General features: G+C 45.2%; 1 protein-coding gene across 4 annotated transcripts in view; it reads right to left on the reverse strand.

Moving 5' to 3' along the window:
• Positions 1-1468: 1468 nt before the first annotated feature.
• The window catches only part of LOC105181574 (protein gustavus), a 165431-nt gene continuing 144387 nt past the window's right edge, over positions 1469-22512 (reverse strand). For all 4 annotated transcript variants that reach the window (XM_011138440.3, XM_025298731.1, XM_011138439.3 and 1 more), the window contains 5 exons: positions 9281-9741; positions 5215-5444; positions 4754-5084; positions 4032-4190; positions 1469-3938 (listed from right to left, as the gene is read on the reverse strand). In XM_011138440.3, coding sequence (XP_011136742.1) covers positions 3799-3938; positions 4032-4190; positions 4754-5084; positions 5215-5444; positions 9281-9741 — 1321 coding nt within the window. In that variant the 3' untranslated portion in view covers positions 1469-3798. The remainder of the gene's footprint in view (positions 3939-4031; positions 4191-4753; positions 5085-5214; positions 5445-9280; positions 9742-22512) is intronic.

Genomic DNA, 22512 nt, shown 5'->3' on the forward strand with positions numbered 1-22512 from the left:
CTCTCTCTCTGTCTGTCTCACCGATGGTCTTACTGTCGATAAGCTATCGGTTCAATTATCGACTTTACACCATACTTTCTGATTTGTGTATTTTTGCGTGTATGTATGTGCAATGCGCGTGACTGAGGACCGCGCGGAGAGGCGCGCAACCCTCTGCCCCGAGTGCGAGATCGTACGTGCTTTTGACTGGTACGGGTGCAGTTGTGATCGCTACATTGTGAGGGCTGCGTCGCTGCGCACGGATCACTTCGGCAAAGAGAATCGATCGATTGGCGAGCGAGCAGCATCGGCTCGTCCAGACGAAGACAATGGCAGAGACTGCGACCAAGGATGGAGATGGTCGGCGAAGATACAAATGCAAGAAAGCAAAATGCAACTTACGTTCGACGAGGCTTTAGAGCAAACAGGAAATCCGACATGGGATGGGCCATGCAATTGATAAGAAGACGAAAAACGCATGATCGACGCATAGCGAACAACGAACAGTGAATTCGGCAAATGTGTCGGCCACAGCGAATACAAGCCGAACATTTGTCAGCGTCCGATTCGCTTTCGATCGGGTTCGCTCATCAAGAGATGTATAAAAAAACGGATACACACTAAACGAACGAACAACGAACGGCGGAATTCGGCGAACGAATTCGACTGAGAAAATTACAGAATACTACTGAATACATTCAATAGTATGACCGTTCATTGAGCATTTAGTGAGTTCTTACATTCGACTGACGTATTCCTCTGGGTCTAAAGTTGAAAATGATCCAAACACACGAACACACGAATGCGAACGTCCGAACATTCGCGTTCAATGTTTGTTTGTTTGTTGTTCGTTCGCTCAGCAATGCGAATAGCAATTAGTGCACATTTACCAAATTCACCGTTTGTTCGAATCCGAGTGTTCGTCCGCTCGTCTGTAATGTATACGTATCTTAACGTATGACGAACCGACCGCTCCATTTGTCGCCTTTTTCTTCTTTCTTTGTTTCTTCCGGATATCGTGAGATCGAACTGATGTGAATTGCAAATTCACTCGTTTTATTATGTCGCTCGCACAAGCACACGCTCTCTACTCACTCAGTGCCGGTAAATAGGTTACTACGAGCGATTGGCGACAACTTGGAAGACGCTCAGAGTCCCAAAAGAGCTCAAGCCGGAGGTGGGAACAACGATGCATGGGTACTGGAGTAAATGAGAATCAGGGTGATTTCGAATCGCGTGATGAAAAAGCAAGACATCACCGAGAATGACGAGCTTGACGATGCACGATAATCACATTAGATACTGAAAACATTTGAAAGTGATCTGCGTTTCTCTCTCTCTCTCTCTCTCTCTCTCTCTCTCTCTCTCACTCACTCACTCACTCACTCACTCACTCACTCACTCACTCACTCACTCACTTAGTCATTCATTCCTTCTCCTCCCTCCTTTTCTTTCTCTCTCCCTTTCATTCGTTCTCTTGCACTTGGTCTGCCTATTCCATGTTTTGCAAATGTGCAATACATACGTACATCATCGTTATTATCGATATATCTATGTACAAATCGACATTGCCGACATCGTCGGCGGAATTACCTTTAACCTAAGCGACAAACGTAAGAGTAAACGTGGTATTATTTAAGGACCAGTCGCAAGAATTGTCATGCTAATAGTATATAATAGTTACACGCCCGATATAGTCAGCATCATTATTCATTGTCGCTCCTCATTGTCATAATCAGCATCATTACTCATCGTCGTAGTCATTGTAATTATAATAATCATCGTATTTTATTTGTTATTTTTTCTCCTCCTGCTTCTTGTCGTTCATTTTATTTTTTTTTATAATTACTAACGTTAGCGGCCCATTCTGACAGTTTTAATTCGTGTTTGGAATAATTTCTGCCAATGCCCGTCTTAAGAGTCATTTCCTCCTAAATGTTATCTAGATAGTAGTAGAACAACTATCGTTTATTATTTTTAATTCACTTAGATGAGGTAATTAATTTTATTAATTATTTTTATTGATTCTTCCGCTGCTCCACGTTATTAATTGATTTATTACGCTTGTTATCGGATACATTAAAGTTCGACTTATTCTTCCATCTTTGAAAACAAACGCATTCTTCACTCTCGACTTCTTCATTCCGTAAAATCCCCTGCCTATCCCAGCTACATACTTTCTCGCGTGTTTACGCTATGAAGCTCAGTTGTGAAGTCTACGTTTCTTTGTGCAGCGAGAGAAGATTATGGCAGAGCTAACCTTTGTTTTTCTTCACCTCGTAGCTCCTTCGCCGTAGCTCTTTCTTTGTCTTCTATATCCATCCATGATACACACGCATACAGCACAATATTTTACTAGACCTAGCATGCTTAGAAAATACTTGAAAAATGAGTTTCTATTGGAAGGTGGCTGCTCAATCTGCGTCGACTTCCATCACTGTACACACTTTTGTCGCAAATTCAATTAATCATCCCACTCATGAACCAAATAAACTCCCATCTCTCGCTGGTTACTAGTGCTCATCGTAAAAACTTTTTTGCCATTTTTCTGCGCATCTCTCTCTCTCTCTCTCTCACTCTTTCTCTCGCACTCGCTCACTCACTCACTCATTCACTTTATCACTTACTCACAGTCAATCACTCACTTATCTACTTTCTCTCTCTCTCTCTCTCTCTCTCTCTCTCTCTCTCTCTCTCTCTCTCTCTCTCTCTCTCTCTCTGTGTGTGTGTGTCTTTTTTTCTCTCACTTTTCGTCTTTTCCTTAGTCATTCATTTTAACCTTTGTTCAACCACATCATTATGTTGTATATGTCAGCTAAAGCTGAACTATACAACAAGCCCACTATTAACTGTCGATCAACTGTCAGTTGTAAGCGATATGCCCGTATCAGCTTGATTAAATCTAATTTTTTACTGGCCAATTGAGAAGCGCTGTAGGTCTTTCCGTGTTTTCTCGCGTAATTTCTTGCTTTCCTTCATCGACCACGCGTCTCTAGAGGATTCTTCTCTTCCCGTTGAAGCAGCACATATCATATATCATGCATCGCTATCATCATCTCGTATTTTTCCAAAGCGAATAAAAAGAAACGGGGAAACCGCTCGCTCGCTCGCTCGCTCGCTCTCTCTCTCTCTCTCTCTCTCTCTTCCCCTCTCCCCTCCCCCCTCTATCTCTCTACATCAAAGTTTTTACCTTGAAAGTTATTTTGCTCTATTCGTCCCTTGCAATGCAAAAGATAACAATACGCCCTACATCCTGGCGCAATCATTTCTTTTTAAATTAACAATATAAAATTATATTTTCAATAGCCTACAATAACAAACATAACGTATGTTTCCCTTTTGCATTTTGTATTTTTGACTAAAACCACGTAAAAACTAACTAAATTCACACCTACTAGTTCAAATCATACTATTGTAAAGAATTAGCTTCAATCACGATTTACGGAGCGAACCACGTAGTCGCCATTGAGCCAAGCTCACCGACGGTGATGATAACGACGATAAATACTGCGGTCGTCGCGGTCTATCCCAATACGGACGCCATGAGTCAGTATATATACGGTATCTCGACACCGTTCTCTCGGCGTGTCTTCTCGAAGTGCCAGTGTACGTCTCAATGCTTCGTCGCATCATGCGTGTCAGTCTGTTGATCATCGGATGACGCTTGATTGACGGAGACGCGCGGCTAAAGGGCTGCTGTGCTCGGTGGCATGCGAGGGTGGGTAGCGGGCGGTCACCTGTGCGTCGTAATGCCAACAACGTTGTAGCGCGGTGACGTTCGCACTCGTATTCGCCGGTGATGAGAGATTCACTCGGTGGTTACCTTCGGTCGCGATAAAGGAGATAAGTCTTCATTGCTTGCGGCAGATTCAGGTCGTTGATCTTTTCTTCTAATCTCTGTTTGCCGATTCGCTGTCGGATTACTCTTCGACAGAGATCCATCAAGGGTAATGGTTCAGCTGCAGAGAAGATGGGCGGGTTAGTCAAGTGGTAAGTGTGTCGGACATACGTCCAGTGTCCAGTGTTCTTCGATAACTCTAAATGCTACGTACGATCGAGTCCGCCGATGTATTTCATCGTGATCTCGCAATGTCCCCACACGGCGGACACAATGGGGTGTAGCTTTCTTCCCTTGAGTCCTCTGAAGGCTATTCCAAGGTATTGGCCATCCACTACGAACGCTAACGTACCTTCGTCCATGTCGAGGACCACTGTGAACAAATCGCGTATGATGACAGTTTCCATCACCTTGAGATTGATAGAGATAGATAGATAGATAGATAGATAGATAGATAGATAGATAAATAGATAGATAGATAGATAGATAGATAGATAGATAGATAGATAGATAGATAGATAGATAGATGGATAGATAGATAGATGGATAGATAGATAGATAGATAGATAGATAGATAGATAGATAGATAGATAGATAGATGGATAGATAGATAGATAGATAGATAGATAGATAGATAGATAGATAGATAGATAGATAGATAGATAGATAGAGAGAGAGGGGGGAGGGGGGGAGAAAGGAGAAAGCACAAAATCAACAGTAGTGGCAGGGTCAACAGACGTTATCTCACACGAGGAAACACGGCGAAGAAACAAGGTGTTCGACACATCCCAAGAGAGGATATCTTTCTTCACATACACATAGAGCATAACACAAGCCGCGAAGTGAAAGTGTCTCCTCCTCCTCGACCACGAATCAATGTCGAGTTATTCGTGGTGTAACGACACGAGGTACACGCGGTGTACACCGTGCACTCACCCAAGAATTTGTCAGGAACAATAAAGGTCTCATCCGGCTTGAGGAGGGCCGGATACGTCACGCCGTTGTTATTCTTCGAGTCATGGTAGAGTTTGTTCCTACCAAGGTCCCATCCCCAGCTGAGCTCGTTGTTGCCAACCAGACTCTGATAACCGACACTGTGAAGCGGCGCGTCCGCCGTCGCTACTCCCACTACAGCGTGAGTGCCCCGTTGCCTCGTGCTCCACTGCAATTCCCATACGTGCATGCCCTTGGTGTATCCCACCTTTCCTCGTATGCAATCCGTACTCTGCGCGACTGGGTGTCGGTGGAACGTCAACTTGTCGTCTTCCTGCGAAAGGAGGAGGACACAATACGGTGATCGTCAGTACACACTGTACGCCTCTTGTCGTGTACTTGTGTAACTTGTGATAACGATAACAATAAACAGCGCGTATTCCCTGCGCGCCAAGTCGCGTCACCTTAACGAATATGTTGAGACTACGATCATCGGCGTTCCAACTGTGATGGACCTGTGTCTCCCGCGAGGCGGGAGGCATGTCGAGGAGTACGTCCAATCGCGCTGGTCTCGAAAAGTCCTGCGACAATTCACGCGGTACAACTGATTTGTACATCATTGTACCGCCAGCACCAACGCCTACTCCAGCGCCCGCTCCGGCTCCGCTCTCGCGCGTCACGCTCTTCACGCCGCCTGTAAACAGTAGGGATGAACTTTAGTCAGATGAGATTCGACTTCCACCTGCGTGATCGGTAGTTCGATTTCGAATTCGCGCTGGACGCTTTGAAACGATGACGATGTGCTCTCTCTCTCTCCCTCTCTCTCTCTCTCCCTCTCTCTCTCCCTCTCTCTCTCTCTCTCTCTCTCTCTCTCTCTCGTCTCTCTCTCTCTCTCTCTCTCTCTCTCTCTCTCTCTCTCTCTCTCTCGTCTCTCTCGTGCTCTGTGTTCTCTCTTGTGTACGCCGGACCTGCGTACCCCCGAAACTCTCATCGGACTCCGGACGATATCGTTGCGATAGAGGGGAAACATTGTAAGACGGCTGTCCGCCGTCGTACGCCGTCTCGACATTCTCTTTTCGCTGGGTCGTTAGTCATGTGGCAAAAATATACAATATACAGTATTCTATTTTATAATAATAGTAGTAGATAAAGTGTTTCGTGCTTCGCAGATAAAGAGGCGATTCAACGAAACTACCGGCAACGACCGAAAAATGTCAAGGGTAATGACAGTTTTAATACGGGAGGTGTATGTGCCTCTCACAAGTTTACCCATTGAGCCAGAAACCAGTCGGGCGGTTCAAGAACGCGTTCAGCGTTACACAACGTGAGAAAGTCGAAATTGCCGCGAGTTATAAAGATTAATTTCATTATCTGTGACGTGGATACACTGCACTGGATATCCGGAAACATTGAGGATATAACGAACAAGAGAATTGGGGACGTAAATATTTGTTTCGTGGTATTCAATCGAGGTAGAGAAAGGATAGGGAGGGGAGGGGGGAATCGCGAAAGTGTCTGATCGCGAGACAATTTTAATTATCAGCGGGAGGGTGAATTTGCGTTTGAAGTTTATGCATCGGGTGCCGAGGGATTTTTGTACTTTCAACACACATGGAGCATTAATTAGCAACCAACCATATACCAAACGTATATCCCGCGCCCTTTTCCTTCTCTGTCTTTCCTTTTTCGTTATTTCGTTATTTTCGTTATTGTTAAGATGGGTGTTTGTTTGTTTCTTTTTCTTTTCCCCTTTAAGATTAAATTCACCTATTCAAGCTCTTGCAAACACACACACACACACACACACTGCAGTAAGTGAATTTGTTGTATTCGATCACTGAGACTTCGAAGATGTTTAACGCAACAACTAATGCACATGAACAACGTTCGGAAAGAAGAACGTTCCCGCGGATGGAGAGAGTAACGGGGTAACGATTAGCTTTGCGTTGTCACGTCACCAGTAATAACACGCGACTGCCGCAACAAATGTTGTCTCTTGTTCGTGTCGTTAATTTCCAAGTTTCCATAACAAAGGATTGTTTACCGCACAAGTTACCGTTGCGCCGGTTTGGCAAAACGAAAAGCAACTGCGGGGACGGGAAAAGTCTTTGGTTTGAATCAAAGTCAAAATCTCTTGCGTCTCACTCACTCACTCACGCTCCCCTCATTGCATTGAGGACGCTTCCCCTTGCTATACCTGTCGCATAATCTTTCCTTCTGACGTCTCCTGACGTCATGAAATATCGGGTCACCTCAAATTCTGTCGAAAGCAGATCGGACGATGCGATTTAAAGTAAAATATGTAAAATATGCCGCTGCAGCTACGTCACGTTATTTCCCGTGGGACCCCTGGCCCGAGATACAAACAAAAGGGAAAGTCATGTATGTCGTGTAGTTTCAATTCGACACGAATCGACGATTGTGATCGAATGGCTTTTCGGAAACTCAATAGGGTTTGTGACAACAGCAGCCATAAAAACGGGCACAAAAACAGGAAGAAAGAATATTTTAAAGCAGAGATAAACCTGTTATGCGTGTGAAATCTCGTTGTCTCGTGAGGGAACATATCTTGTTGTAGGACCAGAGTTTTGAAGAAAAGCAACTTCAGAGAGAAGTGTCGGGCAGTTTCTCGGGTGTAGTCGTGACGAACACATCTTCGACACGAGACACGGGACACGAGAATTGTTTTGTAAGGATAGTGAGAGATACGATGTGAGAAATTAGCGTAATCGTAACATCAGGAAGGTTTATTATATACTGGGCGTTCGGATACGTGTCGGTTGGTGACTTGCCCGGAAGTCGCAAACAGACTAACTGACTCTCTAGATCGCGCCTTTCGGCTAGATTCGATAGTATTGTTGGTTGTCCTGACGACAGAAAACCGCGAAGAAAGGATACCGCCAAGATCTATCGCATATATTAGATAAGCCGCGATGCATATCGCGGCGACGGTGGTGACGCCTTGTCGGAAGACTACGAATACGAAGTCAATCGTCGCTACAGACCCTTGCAAGCTGGCTCTTAATGAGAATCGTCGAATCATGTAACGTATGTAATGAGCCGATGCAGTCGCAGATTAATTCGCCGCAAATCGCAAAAATCTCGGCGATGTGACTTGACTTGAATAATATAAAAACAGTCAGAAACGAGTTCTGTTCTGTTCGAAGCGTCGTACGTACAGTAAACTGCGATTTAAGCGAGGCATGCTTTTCTATCCGCTTGTCACTCTTCTCCTACACCATATAGTTCGCAGTTTGAGGCGCTTTCAAGTTTAGTAATTAATGACGAGGCACGGCAGAGGCGTGAACTCCTTATGAAACCGGACGGAGCCATTGAAGAAAAATAAAGTCGTCGAGCGCGTATGTGCGAGTTTCGCAACTTCGCTCCGCGCGAAAAAGCGTCCATAAGCGCGGCTAGTTCCGCTGACGAAATCATTATTCTCGTCTCGGAGAAAAACAACTCGCTGGAGATCACAGAATAAATTATCGATTCGTTTTCCTTCGTCGTTTTCTGCGAATCCAAAGTCAAGAAATGTCTAATTGTTATCTGAGGAGATATTTGAAGGCAGAGTTGCTGATGTATTTTTCGGGAGAATAGTTGGAACAAACAAGAGTCTAACGAATTCGAAAGATCGAAATATTTCTATTCGTAGGTCAAACATTTAGCCGCAGGTAGCGAAGAGGTGATACAAATTAAAGACTATATTGTTCTGAACGAAAAAGTCCTTTTAAAGAGAGAGAGAGAGAGAGAGAGAGAGAGAGAGAGAGAGAGAGGGAGAGGGAGAGAGAGAGAGAGAGAGAGAGAGAGAGAGAGAAAGAGAGACAGGGAGGGGGAGAAGAGGACGGAGAGAAGAAAGAATAGAAGCTGCTGTAAAATTTGCTTTTGTCGCCAAGAGTTTGAGAATGTTCCCTTGAAAACAAATTTCCATGAGATGACCCAGATTAGAAATAAGGGTAAACCTTTCACGCGCGAGGATGTAGAAACCTAGGAAGGACGAGTATGAAGCGAGTAGCATTGGCCGCAGTCGGGTATTTTGACGTCTTTGTAAGATCGTTTATGGCGCAATAATTCAATGCGACGAATCTTCCCGAATATAGCCTGTACTTGTAACCGTGTATCACCTGATTCATAGATAAGTCCTATATGCGATGTGCCACACGGCAATCGAATGTCCGAGGACCGAAAGCAAGGGATGTATCATCGCGGTATATGTTGTTATTCGATTTGCGTTACTTACACATCGAGATCTCGCAGTAACGAGAAAAACATCGTTCCCAGCGAAGATTCCGCGCATCTCAAAGTATCGTTAAAAGAGCTGAATGATTGATCCGGTTGATAGTCTAATCATTCTCTCTCTCTCTCTCTCTCTCTCTCTCTCTCTCTCTCTCTCTCTCTCTCTCTCTCTCTCTCCCTCTCTCTCCCTCCCTCTCTCTCTCTCTCTCTCTCTCTCTCTCTCTCTCTCTCTCTCCCTCTCTCTCTATGTTCGATTTGAGACGAAATTCTGCGTGTAGTAGCTTTGAGGCGTCTGACCTGAAATTTTTTGGCCCATGTTCATGCCCCGGTGGGAGCGATGACGTGGATGCGGGTGGTGGCGATACTCGTTGCACTGCTTGCCGGCCGGCAGTTTGTGCCTGTGATGCCTCGTGCCCCCGGTGGGGGTGGTGGTGGTAGTGGTAGTGGTGGTAGTAGTGGTAGTGGTCGTGGTAGTCGTGGTGGTAGAATGATGATGATGGTGGTGGTGGTGATGGTGGTGCAGGTGATGGCCGGTAGTCGTTGGTGCAGTAGGCACCACGCTACCGTCTGTTCCTCCTCCTCCTCCTCCTCCTCCCCCGCAGCCGCCGCCTCCGCCGGTGACGCCGCTGCCTCTACCGGGGCTACCACCGCCCCCGCTGCCGCGACCGCCGCCTCCAGTACCTAAACTGCCCCCGGTACCGCCAGTCGCACCGTTTCCGCGGCTACCGCCCCCGCTCACGCAACGATTCGATTTGTACCTGCAATGCGAGAACAGAACGGGAGCACGTTAATTTGTGTGCGTTCTCTCTATGGGGGTGAATGAGAGAGAAAAAGTAAGAGGAACATAGACAAATAGAGGAACGGACGGAAATAGAGATAGATAGATAGATAGATAGATAGATAGATAGATAGATAGATAGATAGAGAGGCAGAGATCAGACGAGATCGATATACGAGGAAGGAGGAAAGTGATTTCACAGTTGAGGGTGATTTTCTCACGATCGACGAATCCACAGCGGACCGGGTTATGTTAAACACTCGCACGGGGGGATGCGTACGACGCTGTGCTCGACGCTACATTCTCGGAGAAGTCAGGAACAATGAACATAGATTTCGCATAAGATCTTAACTCGATGATGAAACGTTTTCTCTTGCTATATATGTAAAACGTTTCGTTGCGCATCGAATGGATCACTTTGTCGAATTGATACGCGAAGTGTATCACTTGTGAAACATTTGTAAGCAAAAGACAAAAGAATTTCTGTCAGCGAGGAAAAAGGGTTGCACCTTAAAAGACGAAAGAAATACACACACACACACACAAATTTGTTTCAACTATTCGTGATAAACGCGAGTAGAAGTCACGTACAACTCGGCGCGGCACGAAGCGTATTAACGTGGTAATAAATTGAAAGATCCGAGGAATGAAGAATACGATGAAAATATAAAAAGACACGTGGGGAAGAAGGAAAGAGGAATTGGAGCGTTTGGCATAAGGGGCGCAAGAAGGGGTCGGTTGTGTCCAGACGTCATGTATGTGTGTGCGTGTGTGTCTCGATTCATACAATAATTCCATTTCTCTCGGTCGGTGGATCACGAGGATCATCGAGCTATTGACTTGCTCTGTTAACGTACCGATCGGTAGTAGTAACGTGGTTACACATCGTGTCGCACGCACAGGACAGAGATCATCCTGGTCGTCGCCTGAATTTTCGCGCGGAAAATCGACCCCGCTCCCGGATTCGGATAATTCGAAAGGTACGCACCTCGCCTGCGGCTTCAGAAAAAAAAAGCACGTCCGAGCGGAACCCGATTAATCACGTTTTCCTATTTGCCGGCTTTTGTGGAACTACGATCGCCAGTGTACATAGTATCGAATAGAGTAGTATGGAGAGAATTGCGTGGGGTGAATTGCGGGAGCCAATTAATTCCTCCTAGCGGAGCAAGTGCATGCCAAGTAGTATTTTCATCGCGGGCGCGGCAATTTCCGTTCTACTCAGCCCAGTCGGTTTCCGCCTCCTCTCTCTCTCTCTCTCTTTCTCTCTCTCTCTCTCTCTCTCTCTCTCTCTTTCCCTCTCTCTCTCTCTCTCTCTCTCTCTCTCCCTCTTTCTCTCTCTCTCGGTTGCTCACATTGAATTTTCTCCGTGCAAGTACGTATTGTCGCGAAGAAGATCCAGAGGCGCGTATGTACGCGCCTCTGTAGTAGTAGAAACCCATGGAAGATTCATTTGAATTGACCTACGCTGTCGCGAACACAGCCGAGCGGCCGAAAAACTTCATTTTCCGTGTTCACAATTGAGATCTTACTTGCTATTTCTATTTATTGGTCGTAGTCAGTCAGTTATCGCAACAGACAATTTAGCAAACTCAGTGGTGTAAAAAATTATTATTACAGATGAACGGTCTTAGCCAAATGGTGCCATCGCAGTGGCGGCGCACGGTGACGCTGCCACCGCGCGCCACGCAGAAGAACAAGACTTTGGCGTGGTGAAAGATTACACAAAAAGCGGTGTACAAAAACTAAAACCCTCCTTTAAAGAAAGATAAAGATACTATTTCTACGATAACATGTACAAGAACTTTTTTTACTGGCATATTTACACGGCGAGTAACATGGCGACAAAGTAATCGCTCGATGTAAAGAAGCATCGATCTCTGCAAACTCGGCAAAACCGAGAGAAAGAGAGCAATCGGGAACGGCGCGATATTTCCTGCTGTTCATTAAAAACTGAGTCATTAAAATTATGCGTAAGACTACGCACGAGAGACGGGCGTGAAGAGAAGAGCCGACTTGGCTTAATGTACCGCGCGAATGACCGCATTTTGCCGCTGATAAAGAATTACGCCTTATCACGTTGTGCCGATGCGGTGAGTTGCATCGCGAGCGCAAGGAGAGATTCCTTGAAATTCGTTCTCGTTCAACACCTCGTTCTCCTCGGCTCACCTGAAAACGCGTATACAAAATTGGAATCTGACGCGGCTGATCAAACGACCGGATTGTTTATGGTTTCACAGTGGTACTCGGGCCAAACTCCGAGACGCTAATGGTCTCATTTATAATCTAACCTCATCCCAATTAATCCACTCGGCCATTTGCTCCGGAGATGTTGAAATTTGCTTCATTTCGCAATCTCGGAAAGTATTACTTACGTGACTGTTTGAAAGCGAGTCATTGAAAAACGAGAATTCTCTTCTCTCCTCTACATTTCGCGCGCGGATACGCGCGCGCGCGCGCGAGTTTGTTCCGCGAGATTCTTTAATTTTGAAATTAATTATTATCACAAAATGTGACAAAAGCACAATTAACATTAAAAAAAGTGCAAATTGAATGAATACATAAATATATCGAGATTTTTGGCAGAAACATGGGACCCGCCAGAAAAAGTAACGCCAGCTGTGTGTATTGCGATTATAACTTTTCCTTCACTCGGAGAGAAGGAGAGAAAGGAAGAGAGAGAGAGAGAGAGAGAGAGAGAGAGAGAGAGAGAGAGAGAGGGAGAGAGAGAGAGAGAGAGAGAGAGAGAGAGAGAGAGAGAGAGAGAGAGAGAGAGAGAGAGAGAGAGAGAGAGAGAGAGAGCAAATCGCGTGAATCTAATGAATAAGCGCCATAAACTCAAATGCAATAGCAGATAAAGCTATGTGTATGTACATATTATACATGCACTGGCGATGTAATTGATATAATTTACGCGACGCGGTTAATTAGGAATCCATTCCAAAGTAAAGCATAAAATTCGGATGCTGAGGGGATGAAAAAATATCAAATAGAAATTAGATTGACAGAGAAAGATGATGTGTGCGAGTCTCAGTAAACAGAACAATGCGCGCGCGCGCGTACACAGACACACACACATACATATACCACACCACACACGCACACACATATAACGTGCTGTCCGTTGCCATCTTTCTTTTTCTTGAAAAGAAATTGCTACGTCTTACTTAATTCCGCTTCTAAATTGTAACCGCGCAAACTGAATTTCTGCTTGACAACTTGAATTAAATTTCTGATCGATTCGATATTTTAATGTCACGAAAACAAAGACAAAGACAGCAGCAGTTTCTCATTGCACGATAATGGATAATTGCGCGTGGTGCGCAAAGTGCAACATAAAAATGTGAGAATAAATCGTAGAACCGAACCGACTTTTCAACGCAACTGTCGCGCCTCTCGAGCTACTCTCGAGCTGACTGAGCAACGTACTACGTATGCAACGCTGAAATTCGATCGTTTGTCGTATCCATCCGTCGCCGTTGTTGACTTCCGGTCGCGGACACCGGACATTGGCATTCTGAATCCGGTTTCACTCGCGATCGAATTGGCGCCAGGAAGAAGGAATCCGTGTACTGCTCGCAAATTCGTCGAGGGATTTTCATTGAGCCGGGGAGGCATTTGGAGGGAATTTGTACATTAATTATGGTTACGCGCGCGCTGATTATTTAGCCGGCTCTCGGTTCTGTTAATTCGCGTTAATTAATCGCAACGTAGGACGTAGCGTGGAACGCGTAAAATTGTGCAATGTCGCGACCGCCGAGGCCAACCGAAAGTTACCGCGAGGATCCACGGATTGGCGCGACTCGACTCGATGGGCGAGAGACGTCGTCATCTCGACGACATCTCTCGCCCTCCCTGTCGTCATCGTATCGACGACAGGGAGTCGCGCGATACACCAGCAAATGGCTCGCAGAAACTTTTGCTCGGTTAATCGTTGTTGTTTGCTAACGAGGTCGTCCGCTGGTGTTTCTCCATAAATTCGCTGCGCCTCGCTGACGACCGTTTTACCTAACCGTCGGCGTCGGAACTTTCCGCGCAGAATTTTGCGATAGCAAATTAGGTTTGCGTCTTGCTTGAAAGAAAGAACCGTGCACACGCGTGCACGAAGTGTTGTGAAAAACAAGACGAGGGACAAGCTTCACATTCGCGAGTCGGCGGAAGATCTCGAAGGATCTGCATCTTCGATGGAGAGCGCTATCCCCGAACCCCTGTTACCTCTGCTGCTTCTTGAATCATTTTTTACATCTCTCCGAAACCGAATATCGTCTTAATCTTGCGACTTTTATTTTATGTGTAGAAATATGCAGCAACAATTTGTCGAACGTTTGAATATAAAACAATTATTTTGACACGCACGTATAAATTTCAGTGTTTTGTAGAATGTGAAATTTCTTATTTCATGATATTCTTTTGATTCATTTAAATTCGAGAAAAATATGGAGAAAAAAATATGTATATATATTTATATGTTTATTCAGATATATATATATATATATATATATGTTTAGCGACAGATGAAGGAGCATCCAGGGGCACATGAGACGTAAAAGCAAAATATAAGCATGGGACAATTGGACGATTCGTGCAATAAAGCGCAAAGCCTTGTTTGTTTCCAATTGCGTCAATGTATGTAATAAGTGAGAATGAGATTTTAACAATCAATCAGTCAAATCTCTTATTTTTAGCACCGACAGTGTCGGTCTTACCCCGATCGATTTGAATCCCGCGGCATTGAATCAATCGATTTACTCTCGGCGTACTCTGCGCGCGTACTCGGGACAATTAATAATATCGATAACAACGCAGGACATTTCCTGCGAGCTTCTTGTTGAGCACTCAAGCTCGACCTCGGAATGCATCTTTCCGGAGAATTGTGAAACATTCATAATTAATCATCTTGGTACGGCAAATGAATAAATTATTACGATTGTTGGCGCGTGCGACGGGCAGGAAACGCGGTCGAGAAACCGCGAATTTAATTTCCCGCCGCGCAGGAAGCAAAAATGAGTAAGATGCCCTTTGAGCCGGGTCGTTCGCCATGGCAGTCGTCACGTTTGTTGACCGCCACTGCTCGCGCGCGCGTGCGTTTCATTACACAAGTCCATTAACGACACTTATCTCCGTTAACCGCGGTTAGGACGGCGTTAGGAGTGATATCGCCTTGAGCGATTCTCTTCTTCGAAGACAGAGGAGAAAGTGTTTCTCGCGTGTTTGGCTGGCTCGTCGCGCGCCAATCCAGCCAATTAAAGCGCAGTAATATCGGCAACAGTAAAATCGGGGCCGAGCTTTTACAAAAGAGCAACGCTTCTGAACAGATTACTCTGGCGACATCGGCCGTACCAGGTCAGCCAGAGAGAGGAGAGAGAGAGAGAGAGAGAGAGAGAGAGAGAGAGAGAGAGAGAAAGACAGAGAGAGAGAGAGAACACAGCACAGCATTACAATAATCAATAAGCACTCGTGTGTATTTCGCCCGAGTTCTCCTCCCTCTGACCTCAATGCCGCGAACGAAATCTTAAAGTGAGGCTCTCGCGAGCGAGAGCTTTAATTTTAGTCGGATTAAAATTCGTGTTTACACGCGCGACCGCGCGTTGACTCGTGTTTTATGCGGTTTATTTCGCTTCGCGCGCGACGCACCATTCTATGTATATACATACACATCTCTTTGCCCACCACTTCTGGCGCAATCGTGCACGGTGCGGAAATAATTTATGCAATTTTACAATTCAGACTTGCGTCTCTGTGAGCGATAAATAGTCGCGGCGGGACTGCCAGGTAGTAATAGGGTTGAACGTCGTGCACGCTCGTGTGCGATTCAGGTTCAGATTAAGAAAAGACAAGAAAGAAAAAGAAAGAAAGGAAGAGGAAAGGAAAGAAAAGAAAGAAGAAAGGAAAGGAAAGGAAAGGAGGAGAACAAGTAGACGAAACGGAAAAAATAGAATGGTCTTCACGATTGGTCCGGACTGAAATGGCATTCGATTTCGAGACGAAATACGAGAACGTCGCCGGTTCAAACGCTATGGAGGCGGCTAACCGGCGGCAGTATTGATCCGCGGGGGTCACCTTTGCCCCACCTCGACACAAGCCAACCTCTCCAAATCCACCCATGCCCTACCCTTTGCAGACCCCCCGCGTCAGACGAGTCTTCACGACCGACAGCCGCTACCGCGAACCCCTTCTGCAAAGTGGACCGTGGAAAATGTCCTGGCAAAAATCCGGATCCATTGGAGCGCGTTCTCTCTCTCTCTCTCTCTCTCTCTCTCTCTCTCTCTCTCTCTCTCTCTCTCTCTCTCTCTCTCTCTCTCTCCCCTCTCTTTTGCACGGCAATGAAATGTCGGTCTTCACGCGAGAGACGTCTCTTCATTTTCGATATTTCAGGCTCTCTTATGACACTTTTCTGTCTCAAGCAAATATTTCATTGGTACCTATCAAATACAAATATTTTTTTACATTTCTCCTTTCACAGTGCAGAGCGACGTGATTCGCTGTTTCGCGCGGAGGCGTCTTGCCTTGAGAGATCCGCGCGTCTTCGTGTACGCACTCGCAATTGTTGTCAAAGCGCCCGCGCGAACGCGCACAGCGCTGTACGACGAATAAATATCGGGCCATGAGCGCGATGAGCGGAGATGCTGTGTTAATTGTTAATTTACAGATTCTCGCGCGCTCCCGTTCCCGTTCCCGTTTAGCGGTTGCGTAAATATTTAGCGTGCATGTCGATGCGTTCAATTTCGTTTCATGCAACGTTTGATTCAACAAACACGAGCGCCGCGGCACCGCGACGCGGCGCTCGTGTTTCCGCGCGTGCAGCTTATAACGATTAATTTCTGAATTAATATATTAATTTTAGCGGGTCAATCTTGTCACTCGTGCGAGCAGGAAGTCCGTCAAGTTCTCCCACCTCTTGCGTCTCCGATTATAGTCCAATGTGCGACTTGACGAGCCTTGACCACCACGGATAATACGGCCACCGGTATGTTAATAATCCACGCGCGCACATCGCCACTTTGCGGAAATGTTCTTATTATAATGTGTCATACATATTGACAAATAATGCGAATATCTTTTTAGTTAATTGTTATTGGTTTCAATGCAAAATATAACATATATGATCGAGCGAGTGTATTCTGTCTTGTATGCGGGGACATTGTCTACACTTGCGTGATAGTTGCGTTGAGCACGAGCGACGAAGCGACTACCGCGTGAACTAACACGTGATACTAACTGTTAAGTACGCTTGTAGACACAATACAAAACAAATCTCTCGTTGTTGGATTTAGATTATACTTGTCGTTAGATGGATATATATATTTCGACAACCTTTTTTTGTTCAGCTTTTATATTCAGAGCCGGCATGTTGGTAGGATATAGGAGATAAGGACGAGATATAGTCTAATTATTCTTCCAGTCCACTTTTCAGTATAAGAAGAATAATCTTGTATAAGAAATTATGTATCTCTGGCACGGGGGGACTGCCTTGATTCCGAGTATCGATCGTAACCCGTTTCAATTTCAAGCTCACTGGGTCAACCAGTGAAGTCCCACGCATACGAAAACAAACAAAATTTCACTTGGGCTATTATATGAATTCGAGTAAAAATATCCGCTGAGAAAGAGAGAGAGAGAGACACACACAGCTGTGCAGCCTCGTGCACCGAGTGCTACGTGCAAGCAGCAATGCACGACGCTGACGCATATGCATATGCATTTTAATAGAAATGTTGCAAAACGAATCTCTCTTCAAAACTGCGAACCGATTGGGCATGTAGTATCATTTTGTTTCGTGTGTTTTCTTTCTATAGCATCATTGTTGGATTACGGCCTCGATTAAATTAGGCACGCCGGGTAAAAGATTAGAAGAGATTCGTTATTTTTATGGTGTTATATATGCGGATCAAAACAGCAATTAGGTGATGAGAGAGAGAGAGAGAGAACCGCATATTTCCGCAAAGGTATTCGATAACCATCATCATCATTATCATTGCACTAGCGCTAAGCTGCCCCGAGCCGCCCCGAGCGGTTAGCGACCCGCGGCACACACATTGCTATTTATTAATAAACATATCCGGAAACGCGTCGGCAGCCGGGGAGCATGAATTTAGAGTAATCATAATCGTACTCGCTCGCGTACGCTGTAACTGTAATCACCGTTGCGTGGCACGACGTAATCTTCCGTGATTACCACGTCGTGCTCAAAGAGACGGGATATTTCGACGATTATCGGCAACCCGCGGCGTGGCACATCCGTAATAATAATTTTTTAAACGACAACGATCGAATAATCCTTCGAGGCCAGGGGCATTTCTTTCTCTTCTTTTCTCCCTTCCTTTCTCCTGCCGACGACAGAGCAATTCTAGACACGGAAAGCATGTCGGAAAATGGCGGCGGAGTGGATGAATCGACCAAACATCCACCGAGGGCGACCGCAAATCGCACGGTCAGTTTAGTTCATCACGCACGGCACTGCCAGCCATCGACAAACCAGTTGCCAACCGGTACTAATAAACTCTAACGATGTAGATGTCAATTGCGTTCAATGATACTGAAACGATGCGTAATGCATCGCCATTGCGCGTCGCGAGTAACGTCGCCGCCGCCGCCGCCGCCGCCGCCGCCGCCGCCATCGCCGACGACGACGACAATAGACGACGAGGAGGTTTCGTAGAGTTCTCGCGAAGTAGCCGATCCGAAAAAGTAACGCGTGCGATTGTATCGTTGTTGAGTGCAAAACGGCGAATTGGAGGTTTTTCGTTGGAAGATCATAGGAATGAAATGTTTATCACCGTCTCATTAGTTTGCGAGGAGTTTGCTTCGAATTTTAGATTCGTTATAATTTATGTCATAATTTACATGTAATACGATGCTAATGTTTTGCAGCCAAAATATCGGCTATGGATTACAGGTAACGATCCGGCCGATAATTTGCTGGGGCAGGATAGGGGCAGAAGCTTTCACATGCATAAAAAGTATCTTAAAACGTTGTAAGGAGCGCCTTAAAAGTATCCTACTGAAGATGCTTAAGAAAGATATTAAAAAAATAAATTACGCGAGTAAGATTTTAAGTAAGAAAATTTGTTATTATCTGGAAATAATGTGGAAAGTGCTCTGTGGAGCATGGTCTCTGCTGCCTGGAGATCATCTATTTTCGCAGAATGCAACAAGACCAACTTGGACGGCTTAACACCGATTAAAATGCTTTTTATCAAGCCGATATCAGCTTACTCGGTCGCGACACGATTCGCGTTGTGTGCATTCTTCTTTTGGACGAAAGCCTTCCTTCAAAGCGAACTAGCTCCAGAATAGATAACCGATGTGTAGACCTCTGATATGCCAAATAGCTTCCCTTCCGTTGCCATCCGCGAGTCTCGTTTTACGCAAAAGTCGATAGATATCAGACGGTCTGTCCGATCGAAGCTTCATAGCGAACGACGGCCTACTAATAACGGCCATTTGCACTTAGTGGTCGGCTTAGTGCGGCACAGCTGACGACTTAGCCGGTCCGCCAACACCTGTTCGCCAGCTGCCACGATAAAAGCATCGATAGAAGCGTTTCGCGTTGCCGCGGCGAGGCCCACAGTTTCACCACAGAATGGAGTCTTTTGTCGCGCGTAACCGGGTCCTCTCTCTCTCTTTCTCTCTCTCTCCCCCCCCCTCCCTCCCTTTCCTTTGCCGATGTTTGTCAGTGACGCTGTTTCGCTCCATGTGACGCAGTTTTTTTTTCTTCAAGATTTCGTTCCCGACAGTGCCACACCCCGGCGAACAAGAGAGAGAAGAAAAGGGGGACAGAGAAAGAGACAGAGAGAGAGAGAGAGAGAGAGAGAGAGAGAGAGAGAGAGAGAGAGAGAGAGAGAGAGAGAGAGAGAGAGAGAGAGAGAGAGAGAGAGACAATAGCTCGGCGCGATTGCAAGTCGTACACATGACGACGGAGTCCCGGTTGTTGCTTTATTTCGGCCTGTGTGAGACGGACCACTCAGACGAGCGATAATAATTGCCTCAGTGCGGGTCGGAATGCCCTTAATGAAATGAAATGCAGTATGCACCTCGATTATGTGGGGCTATTCGTCTCGGTGCAACGCCTTTCAGGAGGCGAGAAGAAAGTGCGAAAAGGCGTTGTTGTACCCCCCCCCTCCCCCTCCTCTTTTGTGGCGCGACCGTTCGTGTCGTGAAACGCTATTGTCGTTTCGCGAGTTTTGTCGTATTGGTACATGGTGATATTTATTAGGTGTACAAATGAATAATCCAAATTATTTTAAGCAGTTATGAAATCAATTTTAAATTGAATAGATTTTCACGCTCTTTTGTGATTATGCAATGTTGACATGTAGCTATTAAAAAGAACATATAGTTTGGCGAAAGACCCAACATAACCTTCAAAAGTATTCAGTTCAGTACAGTCGAAAATGGCAACAGATAAGGTGCATATCCGACACTGCATTCTTTACGAATTCCAACAAGAAAAAAATGCTGCAAGAGCGTGCGAATCGATTTGTTCCTTTCTCGGCGTAGGTGTTGTATCGTACGATGTGTGCGGATTTTGGTTTAAGCGGTTTAAAAAATTTCAGTCTAATCGACAAACAACGCCCTGGAGGCCCTCCGAAGTGCAATAATGATGATTTGGAACAACTGCTCGCTGAGAATTCGGCATAAACACAAAAGGAGCTTGCAGAACAGCTGGGAGTAACGCAGCAAACGATTTCCAAACGCCTACATGAGATGGGAAAGATCCAGAAAGAAGGAGATCAATAAGCAGCGTCGAAAGCAGCTTTCTTGTGGAAAATCGTTACGGGCGATGAGAAATGGATACTCTATGACAATCCGAAACGCAGAAAGTCACGAGTAAATCCCGGCGAATCATCAAAATTGCTTCAGGAAAAAGGTTCTTCTCTGCATTTGGTAGGATATCAAGGGCGTGCTTTATTATGAGTTGTTGGAACCGGGTGAAACAGTTAGTGCGCGGACTGCTACCAACGTCAATTAATCTGCTTAAGTCAAGAATTTGAATGAAAACGCCCTGTACTGGCAAACTGGGAGAACGTTCAGTGAAATTGTTGCATGACAACGCCAGGCCACACACAATGCTTCCAATACAAAAGACACCATAATGAGTCTTGGCTGGGACGTCTTGCAGCACTTGCGGTGTATTCACCAGACATTGCTCCATCCGATTATCACTTGTTCCGGTCGATGCAACACGCCTTATGCCACCAATATGCACTTCCAATCCAAGTGGATGAGATCCGAAAATGGCTTGACGACTTTATCGTGTCCAAAGACGTAACATTTTTTCGAGATGGAATTCATCAGTTGCCTGAAAGATGGCTTAAAGTTATAGAAAGCAACAGCGAATATTTTGATTGAACAATTTAATTTACTTTCTTTTAAAATAAACCTTGAATGTAGCTGAAAATATTGGATTATTCATTTGTACACCTAGTATAATATCGCGCGATGTTTGATAGCGCGCGAGAGATAAATGAAATCAATTGCGTTGAAAGTGAAAGATGACAAAGTTGAGAATCCTGTTGTTTCACAATCTCGCATCATTCATTCATTTCGCGTGCATGTCCGATTATTATCTGTTTGTACTTTTTGCGGCAATTTCTACCTTTGATTGAACATTCATCTGATACTCCCTTTGATCTTCTCTCTCTCTCTCTCTCTCTCTCTCTCTCTCTCTCTCTCTCTCTCTCTCTCTCTCTCTCTCTCTCTCTCTCTCCAACTTACGAAAATATGTCATATAGAAAATTTGAAAAGTATCCAATCCATCAAAAGGCTGGCGATGTCCCTCTCTCTCTCTCTCTCTCTCTCTCTCTCTCTCTCTCTCTCTCTCTCTCTCTCTCTCTCTCTCTCTCTGTGAGACAAGAAAATTCCATTTACGCTAGTGTTTCACTGAAATCCACTCCAGGAGCATGGAATGTGCACGTGATAAATTGCACTATTCTAAGAATGCGCGCGTTTGATCATCTCGAACCCTCGTCGTCGAGATTTCGCGAGTGGGATTTCACAAGTTCGCCGAAATTGATCTGGGGCGACTACGGGTCTCATAGTAGACGAGGCGAGACGGAAAACGACGGGCGAGAGAAAGGACGACGGGGAGAGGCGACTCTAGATCATTGCCAACGATGATCCTTCGATCTTGTCTCGGCGATCCGACAGAAACGACAATTTCGTTCGGTTATTAGGCGACTACGCCCCGTTGTTGGAGATTCCGAGATAATAGGTAGCTGTCGGTTTTGATCAAAGTCAAATATCGGTCCGGCTGTTAGCGATTCCTTTCGGCATGATTCCCTCTCGTCGGCGCGTTGAGATCATTGGATTCGCTCTTGGTGCTTTTATTATATTTAGGGTCAAATCGCTCTAATCATGCATGAGGAGCTCGTCTGCACTTCTCTCATTGTCTCTAATACCGTATGGAAAGGAATTTAGAGTAAAAGTTGTCGTAGAATTTTACAAGGCAGGAACATACCGACATTCCGACATTTGACCTATAATCTCTTCATGTACTATTTTCATTTTAAGAAGAAGCACCATTTATACCTTAGAAATTGTAATCTGCTTTGTCAGCAAATTTATTATGTTTGTTGGTAAGATAAAATTTACTGACAGTCTGTTACTGCATTGTATTAGAAAACACAGTAAAATTGAAAGAAAAAGAAGATTTATATATACATACATATAAATATATATGTGTGTATGTGTGTGTGTGTGTGTGTGTGTGTTATATATATATATTTTGTTACATATATAACACAAGTCATAA

The sequence above is a fragment of the Harpegnathos saltator genome, unplaced genomic scaffold, assembly GCF_003227715.2.
Source record: "Harpegnathos saltator strain DR-91 unplaced genomic scaffold, Hsal_v8.6 scaffold236, whole genome shotgun sequence".
Classification (NCBI taxonomy): Eukaryota; Metazoa; Arthropoda; class Insecta; order Hymenoptera; family Formicidae; genus Harpegnathos; species Harpegnathos saltator.